At 38.9% G+C, this 24225-nt stretch overlaps 1 protein-coding gene and 1 long non-coding RNA gene across 6 annotated transcripts in view; one reads left to right on the top strand and one right to left on the bottom strand.

The window, feature by feature from the left end:
• The window catches only part of LOC134798131 (uncharacterized), a 148877-nt gene that overhangs the window by 17720 nt on the left and 106932 nt on the right, over window positions 1-24225 (top strand). Inside the window, exon 2 of the long non-coding RNA XR_010145154.1 lies at window positions 8372-8536. This is a non-coding gene — a long non-coding RNA (uncharacterized LOC134798131). The remainder of the gene's footprint in view (window positions 1-8371; window positions 8537-24225) is intronic.
• Window positions 2163-24225, bottom strand: part of LOC134798067 (CD109 antigen) — a 53526-nt gene continuing 31463 nt past the window's right edge. For 4 of the 5 annotated variants that reach the window (XM_063770398.1, XM_063770396.1, XM_063770400.1 and 1 more), the window contains 13 exons: window positions 23506-23688; window positions 22702-22938; window positions 22084-22268; window positions 20660-20762; window positions 20122-20307; window positions 19496-19597; window positions 18094-18280; window positions 17162-17388; window positions 15155-15316; window positions 7153-7346; window positions 6503-6677; window positions 5145-5250; window positions 2163-4619 (listed from right to left, as the gene is read on the bottom strand). In XM_063770398.1, coding sequence (XP_063626468.1) covers window positions 4435-4619; window positions 5145-5250; window positions 6503-6677; window positions 7153-7346; window positions 15155-15316; window positions 17162-17388; window positions 18094-18280; window positions 19496-19597; window positions 20122-20307; window positions 20660-20762; window positions 22084-22268; window positions 22702-22938; window positions 23506-23688 — 2232 coding nt within the window. In that variant the 3' untranslated portion in view covers window positions 2163-4434. The other variant, XM_063770397.1, reaches the window with a different exon arrangement.

Genomic DNA, 24225 nt, shown 5'->3' on the forward strand with positions numbered 1-24225 from the left:
TCACCGTTAATAGATAGTCCACATTTCTCCCAGTCTAATTGGCGAAAGACTTCTTCTAGGACGGCTGTGAAGAGTTTCGGCGATAGTGGGTCCCCCTGACGTACGCCTCTTTCTATTCTGATCTCTTTGCCTTCCTGCTCTAGTTTTATTGTGGCCTTGCTGTTGTTGTAAATGTTTTTTAGTATTCTGATGTATTTATTTTCGATACCTTGGTTTTTGAGTGCCTGCCAGATACTCTCGTGCTCTATTGTATCGAAAGCTTTACTGTAATCCACGAAGCAGCAGTAGAATGTTATGTTGTATTCCTTGCCTTTTTCGAACAATTGTTTGATGACATGTATGTGGTCCACAGTCGAGTACCCGCTCCTGAAGCCCGCTTGCTCTCTTGGTTGACTTTCCTCTAGCTTATTGGTTATTCTTTGGAGTATAACTTTAGCGAAGATTTTATATATATTCGAGGATAGGCTTATAGGTCTATAATTGTTGATGTTATTTTTATCACCTTTTTTGTGTAGAAGTATTATAGATGATGTTGTCCATTGGCAAGGGATTATCTCGTTTTGTAAGATTTCATTGAAGAGGTGTTTTAGAATTGGTATTAGGAGTTTTTTATTTAGGATGAGGAACTCGTTACTTATGCCATCTGATCCTGAAGCTGTTTCTGTTTTTTGAGTTTTCACAGCCTTTTCTATTTCTTCATATAGTATTTCTGGTACTTTGCTGTCTCCTGATAGGGTTGTTGTCTGTGTAGTACTTTCACTTGAATATAATTCTCTGAAAAATTCAGTGGCTATTGATATTATTTCTGGGCGTCGCTTTTCGCATTTACGATTTTTATTTATTAAGTTTGGTATCCAGTCTCGTTTTTCCAAAAGTATTTTTGCTGCTTTTTTAGTGCCTCCTGTTCTTTGTATGCACATTTCCAGGTGTCTCAGTCTGTATCTCTGACGGTCTTTTCTCATCTGTGTTCTAATTTTCTTGCTTATTTCGGCTATTTCTTTTCTTGTAGTTTTTGTCTTTTCAGGGTTGGATATAAGGTCTGCTCTATTTCTTATCAGTTCTTTAGTCTCGGTTGCCATCCATTTTTGCCTGTCGCCTTTGTTTTCTAGTTTATCTTTTTTATTGCTGTAGAGAAGTTCTTGGAATTTGTTGTATTTACTCTGTATGTCTAGATTCTTCGTTTTTTCAATGAACTGCTCTAGCTTTTCTTTTAGTAGCTCTGTATTTTCTAGTATTATGCTGTCGGTTTGCTTTGCTTTAAAGGGTCTACTTTTTAGTGTGTTTACTTGTAACTTTGCTCTGATCATTCTGTGGTTACTGTTAAAATTAATATTATTTAGAGCTCTGCAGTCTCGAAAGTGTTTACTTTTGTTTGTTAGTACAAAATCTATCTCGTTTTTGTGCTGGCCGTCAGGAGATATCCATGTCCATCTGTTGCTTTCCCGTCTTTTGTATAGGGTATTTAGTATTTTTAAGTTGTTTTCGTATGCCAGTTGTATAAGTTTTTCCCCATTTCTTGTTCTTTTGCCTGAGCAGTATGGGCCCAGTATTGTTTGTTCTCCTTCTCCTTTTGCCCCTGTTCTTGCATTGAAATCACCCATTACTATTAAGTTGCTGTGTGAGTGATTGTTTATTGCCTGTTGCAGCGTGGAGTAGAAGGTGTCGATTTCTGTTCTGCTTGATTGTTCGGTAGGAGAATATACCTGAATAATTGACCACTTTTCATTCTTCGGAGGTAGTTTTATATTAAGTATTACAATACGCTCTGAGACGCCAATGAACTCATCAATAAGTGGTTTAAATTCATTTTTTATTAAGAATCCTGTTCCATATAAACCTGGCGTTTCTCCTTTATAATAGAATATAAAGTGGCCATGGTCCTCAATTCTCTCACCCAAGCGTCGAACTTCGCTTACTATAGAAGTAATTATGGTTATATGTATACAATTATGTAAAACTCACTTGGTATAAAATGCAATTGGCCTTTGTATATTTTGCCTAATTTTTTGGTATTTAATGATTACTTCTGGTCCTGTATATTACAAATTCTTGTTGGCAATTACTGTGTGGATCTTATTTTTATGGATTAATAAAGGGACATCACAAAATAAAATATTCAGGGGGGGAGTTTTGAAGGGATATTGTAAACAAACACACAGTCAGATAGTTTGCACAAGGTTTTTATTTGGAAATAAATCTATGAAAATCTAAATTGAGATTTAATTCCTACTAAACATGTACAACTTAGACACAAATACATATAAAAAAAAATAAAAAAATCAGTCATTGGTAATTTGGACGGAAACTACTTAAGTAACATTATGAAGCTTGAGATTCATTCCATAATATATTATTAAATATATTTTATATTTGACGAGATACACCTGGACGGGAGATTACATTTTGTACATCAACTCTGCATTATAACATTCCATCTTTATATTGTCTTCAGTTTGAATAGAATTTTTACATCAAATGATCACAAACAAACTACCTAAATGTATGTCTACAATAACTCCATAATTTTAATTCACTACAAAAATATTTTGTGATTTAATTCTATTTTCATACAAAACTAACAAGGCAATGTTATTGACATGTGATTCAGTATTGCAATGTTTTCATTCGTCATAATGACAAAGGGAAAATAATAAAAGAATTCTTACATCTAAGCATACACACTAAGGTCTAAAATTATATACATACACATTAATTGGTTGTGATGCCATCAATTTTTTGTCCAAAAGGCAAGGTTGCATTTTATGCTACATATTAAAAATCTTTTAAACAATTTCTCTCAATTTAGAAGTTTTAGAATGTTCAATTCAGATATGTTGCACTATAAAGATATAATAGGTATCTGGAGTCTTCAAAGTTAAAATAAAAAGAAATAAATAAATGCTAAGAGCACCAATGAAAAGACCATCGGCAGAAAAAAAGCAAGTATACTTGTAATACCTACAAATATAATGATTAAAATTCGATAATGTGTGAAAAACGAGAAAGTTCAAGATGTTGATGTCCGTGAAAAAACATTCACATTGACTGATATGTACAGATGGACTATCATGCTCCGCGATTGTTGAGCTATTTAGGGTCTTAGCTAAACTGGTTATTCAATACTTACGCTATGGAATGCCCAATGTAGCTAGAACCCTAAATTACTCAACAATCACGGAGTATGAACAAGATACAAACTATGTCTAGTCTGATTAAGTCTAACTACTAAATATTTTGGAATGAATAACCAGGTCAGGCTATATTTCTTACGTCTACAAAGACAAGTACACAGGAAAAGAAAATTGTCTTTTTTTATAGGAATACTTTCAGACAAAAGTATACTGAAGGCATAGTAGTTTAGTACAGCAAAAGGAAATATAAAAAGATTATTAAGCTAATATCAAACGGTGGTTAATAAAAATCATCTAAACTATACAATAACAAAGAGATTCTATTCTAAACTACCATTAATCAAAGGTCATAAATGCAGTTCATAGTCATATGTCATATTAAAACAACTGCCTTGGAACAATTAGCTGCCAATACATATGTATGACAAAATAATATGTTGTTGTTGATATGGTTGCAATCTTAAATCTATATTTTTTACATAAAATATTACACATTACAAAATGTGAACATTGTATTTTATACATAGAAAAGAAAATAAGTACAGTAAGGGTGATGTTTTACTGGACAATGAAATATAAGTAGTATTTTTTTACTTATACATAAATTATTACACACTGATAACTCCTTGAGATTCAAATACAGTCAAAACAGGCACAGATACAGGCAATTAATTCACTGGAGCTAATCTAAGTATTTATTCATACATGCATGAGATACCATAATGAGATATTTACTACTTTTTACTAGTGTTAAATCATTTGTAAAAAATCTACTATTTTACTGATAGATCCTATCAGCAGTTAATAGTATAGTTTATGGGGAGGTAGACCACAAATGTTTATTGTTGACGGTTATAAAACATTATTTTCAAGCTTAATTATATAAAAATCTTTCTTATAAAAGGGATCCATTTATCAAATTAGAACATTTCACCTTTACATACCAAACACTACTATATCGGATCTTATTTACTGTCACATTTAAGTGGAAACACTCCAAATAACAAATGTTCTAAAACAACACTCGACCATCGATAAACAATATCTCCTTCCAATAAAGTTTACAAATGGTCAATGAGTTTGGCAACTGTCAAAGGTTCTTATAAATGACACCAGCAGTTTCACCTCTCTAGTTTTGTGTGAGATTTGGCAAAGAGCATCCAAGCCACAACATTAAAAAACCATATTTGACACTTCGTAGTAAAACACGCTGGCACCATCTGTAAAATACTTCAACCGGCCAACCCCATAATTATGTTTGGTGATGGTGCCTACCATCCAGTACCTATATTACCTATACGTGTTACGTGCCAATGCCCCGTATGTGGCGGGTCACAGTGAACAGCGCAAGCAGTAGTGTGACGCCGGCGGCGGGTCGTGTCGCAGCGTTGTAGATGGAGCAGTACGGGCACTGCGAGGAGCCGCATACTTCGCAGATGTTGAGCAGGTACGTTGGTAGCGCGTCGAAGATTGTCTCGTTGTAGCGCTCTGAACAAAGATCACTCATTATTTGGTGTTTGGTCTTATCGACTAGGTAGTGGAAGGCAAAATAAGCCAAATAAGTTACTAAATATTTATGTTAGGTAATGGTAAGTAGGTAACGGTGGTATTCTATCTGTCCAATGTCATTGCGTCTCACTCTCTCATTAAGCAAAATGTGCAAAAAATACACATTGGACAAAAAATTTGGACAGGTGGAATACCACCCTAAGGCGCACGCCTAATGCTTTGATTTCCTAGGATAGCGGTGCCGTCATATAGCGGCCGTCTCCATACAAAATAGGCCAAATATGGATGTCGTAGTATTTTGTATAAAGACGGCCACTACATATATGATGGCACCGCTATCTTAGGAAACCAGAGCCAAGCTTTAGGAGGTCATTGAAGTTACTTTAAGAATCGCAAATTAGAGAGTTTTGACTTGATGGTGTTCCTACTCAAAAATACTTCTTGAACTCATATTGCTAGTATTATTTCAACACGTGGTTTACATTATGTTGACGTCATACATACCGGGCGCGTAGTAGTCGTAGACTCGAATAGGGAGGAATCGAGACATATTGGCAACCGGGAACCAGCGCTCGATCGTGAAGTTCACACACGTAGGCTCCGAGTCCAACTGCAGAGAAACAGGTTATAATTATTGAAGTGAAAATTTCTTTAGCGGCGCTGTGCACTTTTTGTGATGGGGAAAAAATGTTAAACTCGTAACAGGTGTCACGTGACCGTAAGACGGACACGTGACCTGATCGAAAAACTGTTACAATGAGTTTTCTTTATTGATTTAAATACCATCTAGTTAGTTTCCCTCTAACTGGTACTAATATAACTGGAGTACTAACAGTGATGTGCTTAGGGGTTTCGAGTAATGCGACGAAATAACGCTAGATGGCGTTAACCTCAATTATACATAGTGCTGCAGACATTCATTGAGTTTTCACTTCTGCCGGCACTCCCGGAGTGCACCCCGTTGTTTTTTATAAATATAACATATGTTAGACAACTTAAACGATAACTATCGCTTTTAACCCTTTGAACGCCTGCCATCGTGATCGGTGCGTCATCGTGAACCTTGTCGGAATGCACGAAGGATGAAGGCTGTAGACGCGCGCGTCTGTTGACATCTTTGGCAGTTAACGGGTTAAAGGCATTGGAGCCATCATTAGAGGCTAAAACGTCCTATGCTTATGCTTGGTAAAATGTTAGACTGAAATACGGACGCACGAGACCATTATATATATTTGATGAGAAGCGTTTTTAAGCGAAGAACGTTTGACGTCTAAGGGATCTCAGAAGTCAAACTAGCTTGTCGTCAAATATATAATGGCCTCGTGTTACTATTGTGGTTGTGCAGAAGAGTGTCATTTAAGATGTCAGTGGACATCATATTTCGCACCGCAACGGCCTGTGTGTCGAAATCTCTCTTCGACATAAAAGCAGCGGCTAATGACTATATCTGTCGGCGGCTGATCATGAAATCAGGCAGATCGTAATGTTCCTGTGTAATGTTTTGACGGTAGTCACATTAAACCAATAAATAGGTAGTATAGGTTCGTTAGGTTGCTTCAGATGCCCGAAGGGCAAACTGCCCAGAAATACGAGCCCGTCGATTCAGGGAACGAGACAAGGATTTCCATGTTTCACGATATGCCTGATCTCCAATCAGCCGCCGACATATCAACAAGTACTCACGTAGTCGAAGTAGAACAGCAGCTGGGTGGGCAGATACTTGGCTCGCTGGAGTAGCACTACTCGTCGGGATAGAACGTAGGCGTCCAGCCGTTGTTGCTGGATCATGTAGCCGGTCGGGATGGCCACGTCGAGCACCGCCATGCCTGAGCGGGGGGACTCTCTAGGCAGCAAGTACTCACGTAGTCGAAGTAGAACAGCAGCTGGGTGGGCAGATACTTGGCTCGCTGGAGTAAGGCCACTCGCCGCGATAGAACGTAGGCGTCCAGGCGTTGTTGCTGGATCATGTAGCCGGTCGGGATGGCCACGTCGAGCACCGCCATGCCGGAGCGGGGGGACTCTTCTAGGTACGTCCAGCTAAACAAATAAACACATTTTTAGGTAAGTGTTCAATGACGATAATGTCATAATCATAATTCAAAACACGCTTTAAAATAAAAATCTAGAACGTTGTTTTTATATTTATATTGCACCAAACTGTCTATCGAGACATGGGAGTCTGTTAAATTTTCTTTACGAAATTACCATTTTAATATTGATCAGTTCTCAACCCATAAATAGCGTTAGAACTGCAGAATTTACCTTAAAGTTTCTAGAAATTACCAAAGAAATTCCTCCACATATTCACTGGATGTGGATAAGGCACAGTCTTTTAACTGTAGGCAATGTAGGCATGCTTTGCCCGAGGCACCAAGCAGCGCGTGCGTTTGCCTCGCGCGGCAACTTCCATGCGAGGCAGCTCGTAGGTCGTCTTTGTGTCCGCATTTGATACATGTCTATTGTTCAACATGTCTCTCGACTTCTTCGACAATTCACTTATTCATATACTAACCTAGCACAGGCCTGGTACTCGATGTGCGACTGGTTCCGCCCGTAGAAGTGCGCGTGCGCCAGTAGCGAGAAGGCGCGGGCGGGAGGGTCGGTCTGGAAGCGCGGGATGTCCACGTTGTACGTGACGGACATCTGCAGGATGGCGTAGCCGGCGCCGCGGGCCTCCACTTTCACTGTTCCCCAGGCTTCTGGGATCTGGTAGAAAAGAAAATAGTTATTGTTTAACCGCTCGTGCTAATATTGATTCCCCGAGCAAGCGAAAGATTCCAAAATTGAACTGCATTCGAAAAATGGAATCTTGAGCATTGCGAGGGTTAAACAAAATTTGCCCCCGAGTGAAACACAAAATTTTTCACCACACCAATCCGAAGCAAATATCAAACAAAATTAAATTAAACCAAATCAAATTCAAATGAATGTTATTAAATATTTATCATCCAAAATCATCATTTAAAAGTCAATACTACCAGCACATAAGAAAACAACTCAAAATTTGCATTTGATTACTTTGCCTCACATGTGAATTACTGATAGCAAAGTGCAACTTTGCTATCCGTTTTTAAAGTGCAAAGTAAGCCTTTCCGAGCTGGTGTGGTGAAAAAACATTTGTTAACAACTATTCTTCGTATTTAGGTTTATAGAACTTTATTTTTCTCAAAGAAATTATACATTTCGCTTAAGAGAAACTTAACTACAACAGAACTAAATATAAATAATCAGTAAGTATAGCGAGTGCAGGCGTACTCACTTACAAAACTCTTATTTAGTTTAGAGTTATATCCTCTTCTGTTTTTAATGTTCCCATATTAACTTCCAATCCCCATTTTACATTTAGGCATAAAGTAAATATATATAGAGTCGCCAACCCATACAAGCCTCGCTTAGTTCCACAGAAATTCAAGAGATGTCACTCAGAGCACCATTGGGCCTAAATAGATATTTGTGTCATTTGAAATCTTGCCAATTTTTAAATTAACATGTATAGTTCTAATTTATTTACTATATTACAACAAAAACCTTTTAAAACATCCATTTACACATAGTAAATCGACGCAGAAAAAAAAAAATAATGGCATGAACTATTCTAAGCGCCATCTATCGCATTATTAGACAGTTAGTTTCTTGCCGTTGTAACACACTAAATAGCTCGATTGTTTGAGAAAAACTATCAATAGATGTCACTGTAGTAAATCCCATAGACCTAGTATTACATAGACGAGCTATACGCGTGCCTCTGTGAGGGACAAAACATACGCAAAGCGACAATATTAAAAACACGTTTTAACATTCCTGACAACATACCAAAAACAATCTACGTAATTTGGTCGGGTTATTTGTTGCCCACCATAAACCATACTAAATTTTTGGTGGGGAACAAACAAAAAGTGCGACTGTGACAAGGACAAGCAATAATACCGCTTTCTCTGCTACTCCTACTGAAATTTCCATAAGTGCATCTCGATCGGTCGTTTGGCCCCTCCCCCGTGTCATCTCTATATGATTGTACCTCTATGGTAAATCCTCATATTTAATGATCTTGATCATAAAGTTCGACCACAGAAACTTTGCAGCGCTAGATAAAAAATAGTTTTTAAAAATCAGTATGCGACAACACCACAGAAAATGGATTAAATAGTCTTGATACTTGTGAAATTTCTACCATATTTACCGTCTATGAAAAATTTAAGCTGTGCATTTATGGTTAAATAAGTTTAATTCCAACAATATATGTCACTATTAATATGTATACATATACTAAATGTTGATAAATAATATTGAGATATTTGTGAGAATATGACATTTGGCTTCATCAAAATTATTGAGCTTTTGTAATATCCGCGACGGCCTAGCAGTAAATAGGTACAGAGGGCCAACCGCAAACACCAACGTTCGCAAATTGCGAGCATCTTTCTCTTTTACTCCCATTAAGGCGTAATTATATTGACAGAGAAATTGTCCGCAATTCGCGAACTTCGGATTTCGGAAAAACGAAATAAACCATTAAAACAATAAACATACATTCAAAATAAATTTAAGCTTTAACTAGTAGGCCAACCATGCCGTAAGCATAAGCATGGAGGTTGTGGGTTAGAGGACTTCGATCTCAAAACCCACCTCGAACCAATGGGTTTTTCGAAATGTTAGAGAAAGTTCATAAGGTAATGCCTATACCTACTAGGTGCGTTCAATTTGGTGTGAAACCTTAGTCTAAACCAATATTATAGTATATTATCTATTTATGTAATATAGTCGCACCAATAAAAGTCTGCAGCGGATTTGATAGCCCACGCAGCGTAAGTGTTATTTATACGTCATAATTTCATAGAACTTTGACGTTTAAAATGACACTTGCACTGCGTGGGCTATCAAAATCGCTGCACACTTTTTACGGTCTGACTTTAGATATGGTGCAAGTATTAAAATGTTTCATTCCACTTACCCGTCATCAACTCTAAATTTTGTAAACATTGTCGTTTTTGAGCTCGAATTGCCTAGTGCTGATTTTTTACTAGTGTAAAATTATTCGTCACGCGGAAAAGTAATTCCCGCACGCCGATTTTGTAAGGTTTCACAATGTTTTTCCCGTTCATCACAAAACACAACGAATATTTACCTAAACGATTTTGACAAACACATACCATAGAGAATGACGTTTACTGACTATTGCGCTGCAAAGTTTCTGTGGTCGAACTCTATCAACATTATTAAATAATAATATAATTTTTAGAGCACCGTACAAAACTTTTTGTTCTTAGAAACGTGATAATAATTAAAATAAATTAAACCTACATGGTACCATCACCCACACTGTTAATTGTACATTGGTGGACCTTATGCCTTTTGTATTAAGCTAATAAAGTTCACCGATGTACAATTAGCAGTGTTGCTGTTTGTACATTTATTTACTTAACCTTACGCATTGCAAAATTGTCCTCATATATACATATATTTTAGGACAGTCTTACACCTTACACTAACCGACATACTTAGTAACAAAACATTGTAAATTCTTGAGCAGTTTAAATAGCAGGGCAGGTGACAAAAACTTGCTCAAAGAAAAGAGACATCCGACACTAAAAATATATCCGTTTATGTATGAGAGCAATAATACAATGTGTAAATGTAAATATGTAGATACTTATCTTATACATATTTTATGATCATATCAAAGCCATACAAGAGGTGTGGACAAATGGGAATAGACCATTAATATATACACATACAATTAAAAAACAAATAAATGTCCTATGAGGATTTGTACCCGGGACCTCCTACTTCATAGGCAGAGCAGGGTCACTGTCACTAATGACTAGCTAGGAGGCCGTAGAAATAATATACAATTTATTTCATTATATATTTAAATTAAGTACAGACAGCGTCGTATAGTAAATAGCAGCCAAAGTATTCAAATAGTTCAGTACGCCATACAAATAATATGGTGTACCGAACTATTTGAATACTTTGGATGCTACCTACTATATGACGCTGACTGTACTTATATAACAATTGACAAATCAGACTAGTAGCCACACTCTAATGGCTAATCTAGGATTAAAACTTTTTAGTGGCTGGCCATCTTTGTCAAAATATAGAGCCTCAAACCACATCAAATATTTAAGTATATTGCCATTGCCCGCCAGCATTGAACAAATTGGTTATTGGTGGGTAGACAAAATAAAGTCACTATCATGTTAAACATTGAATTTATTAATTGTATTTTATTATTTTTAAGAGAATCTTCATAGCATGTGTCTGTCCGTCGATACAGGAATCGATCTCAACCATTTTCCACTCAAAATATTTTACTTGTGGTACAGAGATGCATTGACTATTTCATCTTCACTCTCTTGTTGCATACATTGCTACTTCTAGTGGCTAGAGGCTGGGTCCTGAAATCAGAAACATATTTGTTATATATAAAATGTAATATCACACTAAAGTTAATACACAGTCACAATAAGGTGTCGCTGCGGGGCAAGCGTGGCTGGCCTTCACATTGGAGTCTGTTTGCAAATTGATTACATACATTTGCTTACTTTCACTTGCATTAAGTGGCAAACACTAACCATTGTATATTTAGACCAAGAAAAGTCTGCAGCGATTTTGATAGCCCATGCAGTGCATGTGTTATTTAAAATAACACTAAATACTTTGGAATCTTTCGCTAATCAATATTAGCATGGGGGGTTAAAATAAAACTTGACAATAGTTATTCGTTTTACAAGGGGGCGAAGCAGTTATTTAACCGCTCATGGCGCTCATGCTAATGTTGTTTCCCGAGCAAGCAGAAGATTTGAACTATGACAGTAGCGAGTGGTTCGAGAAGTAGAATCTTGAGCGTTGTGAGAATTCAAGGCACGAGGGTTAAACAAACATTGCCACCTAATGAAACACAAAATTTATCACCACGCCAACGCAGGGAAAATACCAACTATAAAATACCAAAAAAATCAAATCCACATGAACATTATAAAGAATTTATAATTCAAAATCATCATTTAAAAGTAAATTCTACCAGCTAACATAAGGAAACTGAAAAGTTAGATCGGATTACTTTGCCCCACATGTGGGAAAAATGCAATTTTCGCATTAATATTTGAACAATCAAGAGCCTTTACCAGTTGGTGTGGTGATAAATTATTTAATTAACCTTTGTATTCAAAACAAACTTACCTGAAGTGGCAAACAGTAGACACTGTCAGATTAATATGTAGATTTTAGGATTAGTAGTGTTCCGTTACTACATCGGCAGTTCACGTCATCATCACGGGTCTTTCCATCTATTGTAGACGATTTATTCATTGCTGTTTAGACAACGGGTTTGGTGACTGTGGAGGCCGATGCGTGAGCGGCACGACCTCCCACATTTTGGGCAGAGAAAGCTCATGCCACCTGAGGTTCCAGTCCTTTCTTTCTGCGACACCTTCTGCTATCTGCTATCTTAAACCAGGCTTGGTCGCATAATCTTCTCCCCTCCACTACACGCTTGCGCCATCCATCACGGTCTTTAGCTAAGGCTTTTCAGGTATGGTGTTCGATTTCAAATGCAGACATGTCTCGCTTAGCACAGTCTTTAAAGCGCCGCATCGGTCTTCCAACGTTCCTTTTAGCATACCTACGTAACTGCACCAAGTAAGACACGTCTAGGTATTATATTTACGTACTTGTACTATATTTCAAATGAAGCTATAATATAAAATTAAAAAGTTTGTATAAACAGAAACAAAGCAAAGGCATCAAACGCGATGCCGGTTCGTGACGACTTTGTGTGTGTGACAGTTTATTTTTAGTGTTGCCGTTGAAAGTTCTTTCTTGTCCCTAAATAGAGCCTTTATGATTTATTATTATACAATATTATTAGTTCAAATAAAATATGATATTCCAAAAGACTACAAATAATATTATATAGTACTTAAATTCCAAAATAATGAAAATAATGCCTCAGTGTCCATTTCTGCTTTTTTAAGGAACAGGATTACCCTGAAGTAGGGGACTAATTTTAAAATAGCAATAATCAGTACTTTATGCCGTTTTTGACGTTTCTGTGCACGCTGTTGTCTGTCTATACTTAAAGGTCACGTAATTAGTGATACAAACACCTGCCTGGTCGATATAAGCAAAATTAGATATATTTACCTATTCTAATTACAACAGAAAAAGTATATAAAAACAAAAATTAAATGCTTTTGTGTAATAATTTCCGGTTTGATAGGTACGGGTTTTGCCATGGTAGAAGTTGAAAAGGAACGTTATGAAAACATATATTTGTATGTATAGGTACTAAATACAATGGTACAAATCTGTTGCTTAAAAATAAAAGCAAGACGCGACGTTGCCAAACTGCTGCGAAGCGAAAGTTTGACTCGACAACGTCGCATCCTATTGTTACAATAGGGTGTTTTCGAACTAGTCAAATCAGTTACTTTTTATAGTTATTGCAATGCAACTTGTATCGTACATTTTTAGAAGTCACGATAAAGAGTGAATTGAGCATGTATTGAGGTATTTTATCCCATTAACTCCAAAATCGTCTGAATCACACATTTTTATTTAATAACTTATGCTTTCGTGGCAAAAAGGCGGAAGGGAATAAAAAAGTTTTACTTTTAATTGCCATTTATTTCAATGTGGATTCTGTTGTCACTGTTGTAAGCATATGCCAATTGAAGAAAAATTGATTATTAATTCAGAACATATAATTATGTAAAAAAACAATATTGATACATTTATACGGTCATTTATATTAAGTACAGTGTACGAACGACGGCTTCATTCAATCGCGCGTTGTTCAAGTAATACTATTGGGTCTCGAATAATACTCCTTTTTGCCCAATCGCGCGTGGTTCAGGTGGGTCATTTATAAGCGGGTCTCGCATAATACTCATTTATTTAAAAAGTATCAATCAGATTACTTTTTAGCACTAGTGTAAAAAAATCAAACTTTACGCACGATTTGCAGCTACAAAAACTAAACTTTTTGAGCAATTGTATTAAAAAAATATAAAGAAACGCTCAAGTACCAGTGGCATGGTGGTAGGGAATGCAAATCGGTTATAACCGAAACCGAAATATTCGGTTATAACCGAATATTTTGACAAAATTTCATAACCGAATATTGGAAACTCGAATAACCGGTTACGGTTATTTTCGGTTATTTATTTATGACTTAAATTGTATGTTTTTATCATCAAATGACTACAAAATCCTGCCATTTTTGGCTGTGACGCCTGTGACTATAATTTTTGTCATTCGTGGACTTTAATAACAAAAATATACCAAATTTACTTCCCTTATTAATGAAATATTTTTATTGAATATTGTATCACGTTCAAGGTCATATTTTACTTTTACTGTATTTGGTGTGTTTTATTAAAAAACGAAGACTTTTACTCACATTCCCTAATACTGTAGGTACTAAAACAAAGATTTTTGTATTTTTTTAATTACTTCATTGTAAAATTTATAATTTTTCGTCTAAAATAACCGTAACCGATTATAACCGATATTCGGTTATTTTTCGGGCATAACCGTAACCGAAACCGGTTATGAAGTTTGGCCGGTTATTGCATTCCCTACATGGTGGCAAATACACGGACTTTCGCTAGTAGTAATGTCTAATCCTTTTGCCATGCACCAATGGTAGCATGCGCAAAATTATTATGACAGGTACTTATTTATTTTCAGCCGGTTTAAATAGTTTCGGCAAGACTTATGTAGCATATAATATATAAATATTATCATCACCACAGTATCGTTTTCCGAAATTATTTTATGGTTATACCGTTTGGCTACGCTATTTCTCTGTACCCTGCCTCTCCCTTCCCTCCCTGTACTCCTTAAGTGCCCTAACTCTCTTTACTCCTACTGAAAGATTCATAAGACTATCCTGTTCGGTCATTTCCTTCCACCACTCATGCCTGATCCAGTTTTAAACTAGATTCATGATTTATTAAATTCACTATAAAGCGACATCTGTTGATTATTCCTAATCGTTGGCAACGGCATATGTCTACTAACTTTTAATGAAGATGTATAGATGTCGTTAGGAGTTCTATGATTTGGATGTGACACAGCGCCATCTCGTGTCCATGATAGGCAATAGCGCATTTTCAGTGACGCCATCTGGTAACGATGCGCTTTTAGGCGGTCGCATTTTTAATGTATGGGATGGCGGCGTCTGTATATATGTAGTCTGTGATTTAGGTTATGAATTCAGAGATAAAAAATATCCTACGTCCCTATGTCATACTCCAAGTCAAAAGTTCGTAAAAATTCATTGAAATTTTGCGTGATTAGGCGGGATCACACGGGCCGGGTCGCAGAAATTTCTGCGAGGCGACTTCTTCTACCTATGTGGCCTTATCTATTGGATAGGCGGATCCACACAGAACGAGCCGCCTCGCGAGGATCTTGCCGCGCCGAGCAGCTCGGTCGGTGGAGATGTGCCTCGCCCGAGGCAACGCGGCCGAGGCCCAAATATAGTGGGGCAGCGATGTACTCACGTCGATGGACTGCATGACGGCGAGGTTGTTGTTCTCGACGTGCAGCACGCGCGAGGCGCCCTGCAGCGCGACGGCGTCCACGGTGACGGACAGCGCCGACACGTCGCGCAGGCGCTTGCGGTTCGTGTACTCGATCAGCGCGCGCAGGGCCACGTATGTGTCCTGTGCGTTACATTACATTCATTTAAGATTACAATCATTTATTGGGGAACCAACAATCGAAATAAAAATTTGGCATGATGTTGAAGATACTAAAATAGGCTGGTAATATCACATTGACGAAAGTACATTGAAAAAATCTTGTTGAAAATGTTTTATGCTTGCAATGGTTTTAAAACCGGCAAAAACAAATTAAAAATGAGTGAATTTAAATAGATTCATAGGCATTTCTCAAACTAACTAATAAAGTAACAAATCGTCTTGCAGAAGAAATGTCTGATTTGACCCTGCTTAGGAAACCAGCTTATTTGTACGGTCAAGTAATATGAGCAACGACGGGTGTCATTCTGAATCCCTAACAACGTTTGTCCTAAAGTCACTTGCCCTAACTGGTTTGCCCTAATGGGCACATGCCCTAACGATCAATTGTCATAACGATTATTTTCCATAATGTAATGATTAGCCTAAGACTCATTTGTCCTAAGCATTTGTACCATAACTATCAAGATCCCTAATGTTTTTTACCATATTCTTCGAAATCCCTAACAATGTTTGGCATAAAATAATATGCTCTTACTGTTTTGACCTAATGGCTATTGCCCTAATTATCAATTGTCATAACAGTTACTTTTCCTATTGATCAATTATCATAACAATTACTTTCCATAATGAATGGTAACGAACTGTTGCCACCAAAGTGGGTTAGGTTAGGTTAGAACTGTGACCCTCGTAAAAACGAACTGCTGCCACAAAATTGGGTTAGGTTAGGTTAGAACTGCGACCATCGTAAAAACGAACTGCTGTTAAAACTAGGTTAGGTTAGAACTACGATCCTTTCAAAAACGAACTGCTGCCACAAAAGTGGGTTAGGTTAGGTTAGAACTGTGATCCTCGCAAAAACGAACTGCTGCCACAAAAGTGGGTTAGGTTAGGTTAGAACTGTGATCCTCGCAAAAACGAACTGCTGCCACAAAAGTGGGGGTAGGGTAGGTTAGAACTATGATCCTCACAAAAACGAACTGCTGCCACAAAAGTGGGTTAGGTTAGGTTAGAACTGCGACCATCGTAAAAACGAACTGCTGTTAAAACTAGGTTAGGTTAGAACTACGATCCTTTCAAAAACGAACTGCTGCCACAAAAGTGGGTTAGGTTAGGTTAGAACTGTGACCCTCGTAAAAACGAACTGCTGCCACAAAAGTGGGTTAGGTTAGGTTAGAACTGTGATCCTCGCAAAAACGAACTGCTGCCACAAAAGTGGGGGTAGGGTAGGTTAGAACTATGATCCTCGCAAAAACGAACTGCTGCCACAAAAGTGGGTTAGGTTAGGTTAGAACTGTGATCCTCGCAAAAACGAATTGCTGCCACAAAAGTGGGTTAGGTTAGGAGGGAAATCAAAATTAGGGCATACGAGTGTTAGGTCAATCAACGATAGGCTAAGTAAAATTAGGTAACATGACGGTTAGGATATATAATTTTTAGGCCTAACAATAATTAGGCAAAAAAAGAATTATGCTACATAACATTAGGATAAATACTCAATATGGAAAGTGCCATTAGGGAAAACCATATTAGGACAAAAAAAAATCGGCCATTCGATAATAGGGAAACCAAAATTATGGTATACGAGTGTTAGGACAACTGATCATTATGACAAACAATATTAGGGAATGCAAAGATAGGAGAAAAGACTTAAGGGATTCAGATATAGATCCGCAACGACTTTCATATTGATTGTCACTATGACGAGGAACGGAGTGGCACAGAAATTAAATTCCTTGACTGTTTACCTGAGAGGGAAGTGAGTTTGCACCTTATCACTTTACATGAAGGTTTACAGTTGTATGTTACCTGAGTGGAAGCCCAGCCGCCGTCCGTGAGCCTCATAGAGTTGAGCCACATGACGATAGCCTCGTTGTTGTCCTGATGGTCCATACACGCGAGCAGCGCGTACGCGGTGGCCGCGATGTTGTACGAGTCGTATTTGTATGGCAGCCGGGGAAGGAAGAACGGCTTTTGGTTCTCCATCTTGAAGGGGGGTTGCGGGACGCGCTCTTTGCCCCAGTATACTAGACCACCTGTAAATTATATATTTATGAAATGGTGCGTTATAAAATTATAACAATAGATGATGTATTATGTACAAAATTCTCATTGTCGCACAAGACCGATATTTGCTAAGGGTGGGTATTCCATCTGTCCAATGTCATTGCATCTCACTCTCTCATTAAGCAAAATGTGAGACAAAATACACATTGGACAGGTGTAATACCACCCTAACACATGACAAAATTTAAAACCTCAAGGTAGTTTTTCTGCTGGCAATGCACACCTGATACTGCAGGAAATATTGAAGAGCGTGCCCGAAATATTGATACCTACACTGACTGATGTGTGAAGATGTGAAAATTTTAGCTACTGATGTTAGACCATTTTACGACAAAAAGAATTGTGACTAACTTTTCAAATAAGTGTTATCACATTAGTCACAATGAATTAAAACAACAAGTAAATGAATTTGCCAACAGTCTTAATTTCAAATCCTTTTTCTTCCCAAATTATTCCTTGGTTAACGTTTCTGTATACCTTCAGCTCGCTTTGATGCTGATGAATTTGAGCAGTTTGTGAGCAGCTTGTAGGTGCGCTCGGTGCTGTAGGCCTTCGTTCCGCGTAGGGCCGAAGACCCATGGCGTCCCACAGGTTCGTCCAAGTACGCGAGGCCAAAGGCCGAGCTGCGGGAGTGCAGTGTTCCAGCGTTCCACACCCTGGTCCTGTATGTATACCTTCAGCTCGCTGGAAGCCGTTGAGCAGCTTGTAGGCGTGCTCGGAGCTGGAGGCCTTGGCCACGGTGAGCGCGTACGCCACCACGGCCATGGAGTAAGGGTCGCCGAAGTCCTGCAGCAGCTTCATGTGCTGCTCCAGCCACGACACGGCGCGCTGCTGCGCCTGCGACACGCGGACGGAGAGACCCTGGTCCTGTATGTATACCTTCAGCTCGCTGGAAGCCCTTGAGCAGCTTATAGGCGTGCTCGGAGCTGGAGGCCTTGGCCACGGTGAGCGCGTACGCCACCACGGCCATGGAGTAAGGGTCGCCGAAGTCCTGCAGCAGCTTCATGTGCTGCTCCAGCCACGAGACGGCGCGCTGCTGCGCCTGCGACACGCGAGCGGACAGACCCTGGGGACGTCACAACGTTTAATGCAAAATACCAAAAAGAATTTAGAATAGAGGTGTGTATTGTCAAACTAAATCTTGTAGTCACAGTAAATTTATCTTCTTGAGCAATGGCGTCATACCTTTGGCCTATACTCGTGTAGATGGCGACACCTTTTGATATTTAACTTTACCACGTATCAGTGAAAGAACAAGGATTAAAGTCAAATGGCGTTCTAAAAGTTTTAATCTTGTGTCGAAAGATGGCAGTAAATTTACTGTGTCTACAAAATTTACTTTGACACGCCTCTTTCTAAATTCTCTTTGAAAATACTAAAGCTCGCTAAAGAAAGGCCGCTTAGCACAAGAATTCTTGTACAATTACCCGCCTATTTCTTATTGCTCTCAGCTTTGTATTGAAAAACTCGTAAAAGATTTTAATATTGAACTCCGTGAGATTTCGAAGTCTACCGCTTACATTCTAGATCTGTGTTTTTTTTCCAAAAATCTATCACTAAAAACTCCATTTTTCATCATGTTTTTGTCATGATATTTTGAGTTTTATTCACCAGTACTAGAGTTCACTTTTATTAGCGATTTCATCAAGATGAGACTTTATTGAATTATTGAATTATATTGGAGTGATATAAAGTTAGAATGTAACTGTGAGATCCTCGTATTTCAGCCCGTACAAGATTAGAACATTGAGCTTTATTGCTTAATATAAAAGTCCAGTTTTAAATAATTGACCTGATTATGATACGTTATGACTAAAGGTGAATAACATTGTCCGTCACACATGACATAAGTCACGCAAGCGCCCTGCGCCGCCTACATGAAACAGCAGGCTCAGGTATACATTTTCGCCGTGCGGTAGAAAGAGAGGAGAGACGCCTTACGCGTTACGCGTTACGCTGTCCCGAGTTTATCATTTTTTCCCCACCTCAAAAAGTGCTCAGCGCCGCTAAAGAAGTTTTCACTTCAAAAATTTCATAAACAGGTTTATTTCTTCTTCTGTTTCTTCTGGCTCTTACCTCTCTGACACCAATGTCCTTGAGGTTCTTGACGGTTTCGAGGGTTATGACCACTTGAGCAGTCAACGTGATGTTCCGTTGTAGTATTATTGTGTTGTTTATCTGAGAACAAAAATGTACTTAAATAATTGGCGGAATGACAGGCGACGGTTTTTAGGGTTCGTACCCAAAGGGTAAAAACGGGACCCTATTACTAAGACTCCACTGTCCGTCAGTCTATATGTCTATCACTATGGCTGTATCTCAAGAATCATGACAGTTGAAATTTTCACAGATGATGTATTTCTGTTGCTGCTATAACAACAAATACTAAAATGTACCCTCAGTGAGTGAGTACAACTCGCACTTGTCCGGTTTTTTGGTTTGCATTCGTTAAATATCTACTTTTAATAAACTTATAGGGAACATGCATGGAGCCCCTTGGTTATTGGCATAAAGTGTAAATGTCAAGTTTAAGTTTTCAAATTAGGCCACAATATGGCAGAACCTACAACGCACAAAGGAGCGTGTGTGCACTTTAGGGGGCAGCACCTGCTTTGGCGTGAAGTGACAATGTCAAGTTTAAGTTTCCTATTTAGGTTACAAGATGGCAGACCCTCCAACGTGTACGGTCCCTATTTACTAACCTCAGTAGCGGTAGACCCGAACACATCCCTGACCCCTCCGACCCCCACCATCTCCCGGATCTGCGGGTTGTCCTTGGGCACGTTGATGGTGGAGTTCTGGTTGCGGTCCGGCATCCAAGTGACCTCGTAGAACGCGCCGGCCGGCGTCTGGTGCTCCAGCACCCATGATACCGCCTGCGAGATTACCTAAAAGATGGAAGAAAAATATATTTCTGAAGGCTTATCTTAGGGTGGTTATCTTATCTTAGTTTCTTTGTCCAATGTGTATTTTGTCTCACATTTTGCTTAGTGAGAGAGTGAAACGCAATGCACATTGGACACATGGAATACCATCCTTAGAAAGGTTTAAAATAAGCCACTAGCTGTCGCTGCACTTTGATGTAGAAGCAATTCCTATAATACAAAAAAAAAACTCAAACGGAGGGAGCATATCTATTCTTAGTAGGTATACAATAAATTGTGTAAAAATATTTTCCATAATGTCAATATCCAGGGAGGGAAATGGGGACTACATTTACTTCTGTAATGACAAACTTACATCCGGGTCGATATAGATGAAGTTCTCCCACTCGTTGAAGGAGGCGTCCTGGAAGATCTTGGCGCAGAACGAGGTCAGCCACACGCTCGAAGCTGATTGGTTCCTGTACAAAATTGTAATTGTTCAAATATTGGAACAACTAGTGAATAGAATCAGGCGTTACTTTGCGGAAATCCATATTAATTAAAACGAAAATATTACTTTGCTAATCCGCGAAAAGATAACGTGCTAGTCAATCAGTACTAACCCGTTATACTTACTTGCGTATTTTTACATGCAATTAATATTCCCACCCTCCCACCGCAAAAATAAATACGCAAATAAATATAACAAACCACCACCAAAAGAATAATCCTCGACACGTGTTCGCCTCTCTACGAGCACCGAACGGAAACCGTTGCCGGGCGTCAAACCGTCAACAACTCCTAAGGATGCCTCGTAGAGAGGCGAAACACGTGTCGAGGATTATTCTTTTGGTGGTGGTTTGTTATATTTATTTGCGTATTTATTTTTGCGGTGGGAGGGTGGGAATATTAATTGCATGTAAAAATACGCAAGTAAGTATAACGGGTTAGAACTGATTGACTAGCACGTTATCTTTTCGCGGATAAGCAAAGTAATATTTTCGTTTTAATTGGAACAACTAGTCGAAATGCGGCATTGTTACTTTTGGATTAACCAATAGGCAATAAGCCTTTTTAGACCTTGGTGCCCTTTTCTCTCCGTGGTTGTCTGGTTGTCTATCAGATTCGCTGCATACTTTAGCTGTTTTTAGGGCACCAGGTCTTAGGGCACCATAATCACAGAAATTGATCGAATCTGATGGACGACCACGGAAACAAAAGGGCATCATCTAAAAAGACTTTATTAGGGCTTCAAAATGTCTGAATCCGGCACTAGGCTTAGTAAACTATGGATACATTCGACAAGCTGAACAATCGATTAGGCATATTATATCAACAGTCTATATACGTCCCTCAACAGGGCACAGACCTCACGCATGAGAGGACGTTTTTCACCGAATAAGCTAGGGATAAATATAAAATGATATTCCGTACAATATATCGTCCCGAATCTACCGTCGGACTTCATAAAGAACAGCTGGCGTTGGTACAATATGTTCAAGTAGTAAAACGAGCCTTCTCCAAGGTCCTATCGATAGACAGTATGAAGAACTCACCAGTCACTTCGGAACAAGCTGAAACTCCCGTCGGGCTTCATAAAGGGCATTTGGCGTTGGTACAGTGTGTTGTGGTAGAACGAGCCCTTCTCCAAGGTCCTATCGATATACTAAGTACTCACCAGTCACTTCGGAACAGGCTGAAACTCCCGTCGGGCTTCATAAAGGACATTTGGCGTTGGTACAGTGTGTTGTGGTAGAACGAGCCCTTCTCCAAGGTCCTATCGATATACGAAGTACTCACCAGTCACTTCGGAACAGGCTGAAACTCCCGTCTGGCTTCATAAAGGACAACTGGCGTTGATAAAGAATGTTCATGTGGTAGAACGCGTCCTTCTCCAAGGTCCGGTTGCGTTGGTTAATGAGACGCATGTACAGTGTGAAGTACATGTTGGCGGCGAAGCTGAACATGTTCTGTTCCGCTGAATCCTGGAATAAAGTTCGATGGGTTAATATGTCTCTAATGTCTCTATCGTGGTGAGTGTTATGGATAGAGAATCATTTTGATGCATATTAAAATCTTTGTTAATGCATTAACGGACAACTTTTACAAGGAAAGGGAAAGTATGTATAATGGAAATTTTAAGCACTGTTGGAACAATGGTCTTATACGAGGGCTGATTCGAAAGTTTTTAGTTGCTCCGGCTCTACTCATCCCTCCCTCTATCCCTCACACTGGAATAAATCATATTGCAATCGCATGAGTAGAGCCGGAGCAGCTAACAACTTTCGGATCAGCCCTCGTATGTGGAGCACCTCAGGGTCCTAAAGCCACTCTGGGACCCTTGTTACTTCTTATGTGGAGTACCTCAGGGTTCTCAAGCCACTCTTGGACCGCTGTTGTTTCTTAAAGATGTCTCACCATGGGTAACCTCAGTAGAGACGTAGCATTAATCGGCATCGTAGGGAACAGGGGACCAACCACGTCTCCAACAACAGAGACCCTGGCCCGGTTGGAGCCGAACACGTAGTAGCGGTCGACCTCGTATGGGATGATGGGCGTTTCGGTGACGTTGACGTGCATGTATTGGAAGACGTAGGCGCGGTTGGAGAGGTCGAGGAGGACTGATTGGTGCCGGTGTTGGGGGAGGCCGTCCGCCTGTGGACAGTAATAGAATGTTATAGCAAAGGAAAATTTACTGAAATAATTAACGCTTAAGATATTTTAGAATACTCTAATAAATAACGCCTAAATCAAAATAACGGTGATATTGTAACTTGATTTTAATAGTTTTTTTGACTAATTAGTCTATGAGCCAGAAATAAATTAAAAATGTTTTTTAGATGTGTGCGTGGACTATACGTTGCTTAACCCAGTAAACCGCAGCGGACTTTCACAAGGCTTCAGTATACAACTCTCTTTTTAGCATTTTATGAGTTCACCCAAGCGGAAATATTTGACCAAGTTTAATGGGTTAGTAAACTTAGTAATTAATGTCTCTGTCATGGTGAATGTTATGGATAAAACTGTCCTACATATTATACTACTCTTTGATACAAACTCACCATGACAGACGCCATTCCGATGTTGCTTAGAATTTTGAATATAAATTACGGACTTCGACTTTTACGAAGCGTTTGACACTTCGTAGAGCTCTATCAGATTCATTGACCAATTTGTAGCTATAAATCTATAATCAATATTTGTCTGTGGAGCCTAGCGTACCTCGACAGTAATCTTCTTTGTGTATTTATGCTGCCCCTGCAGCGTGGAGGCGTGCAAGTGCACGTGCACGTCGCCGAGGCGGGTGGGCACGACGGGCACGTGCACGGTGGCTGCGTCGCCGGCCGCGATGTACACGAAGAATTGGTGCTCGCCGAATGACGTGCGCGGATTGTATGAGCGGACCTGGTGGAATACAATACATCTTATTAGTAATATATTGTCTTCTACAAGAGTTCTTTCAATGCGAAGCTGTTGGTTTATATCTTATTTGCAACTTTGTAACAGAGTTAAGTAGTTTCTATGATCGACTTAAATTTAAATATTATTGAAAACGTCCACACACTTGTTTCGTATGTGGAGTACCCCAGGGTACTTCGGCCACTCTGGAACCGTCGTTGTTTCTTTTGTAGAGTGTTCTTAACTCTCTGGAACCGCTGTTGTTTGCTACATAGAGTAGCCCGGTCAACTTCGAAAAGAGAAGAGTCGTGGAATGTATTGGGCTCCATACATTTCACGACTCTTCTCTTTCCGCACAGACTTTAGGTACTTGTTTATTTGTCTGTTTATGTATTGAATTTTTTGCTGTAATGATAATTGTATATGTGTGAAAAAAAAGTGAAACCTTTAAGTTACAAAATAATAAAATTATACAAGCACATCTCAATTTAAGAGCATTCCATGAAGTTGTCTACCGTTTTTCCGTACAAAGGCGAAAATTTG

Source organism: Cydia splendana, chromosome 16 (assembly GCF_910591565.1).
Source record: "Cydia splendana chromosome 16, ilCydSple1.2, whole genome shotgun sequence".
Taxonomy (NCBI): Eukaryota; Metazoa; Arthropoda; class Insecta; order Lepidoptera; family Tortricidae; genus Cydia; species Cydia splendana.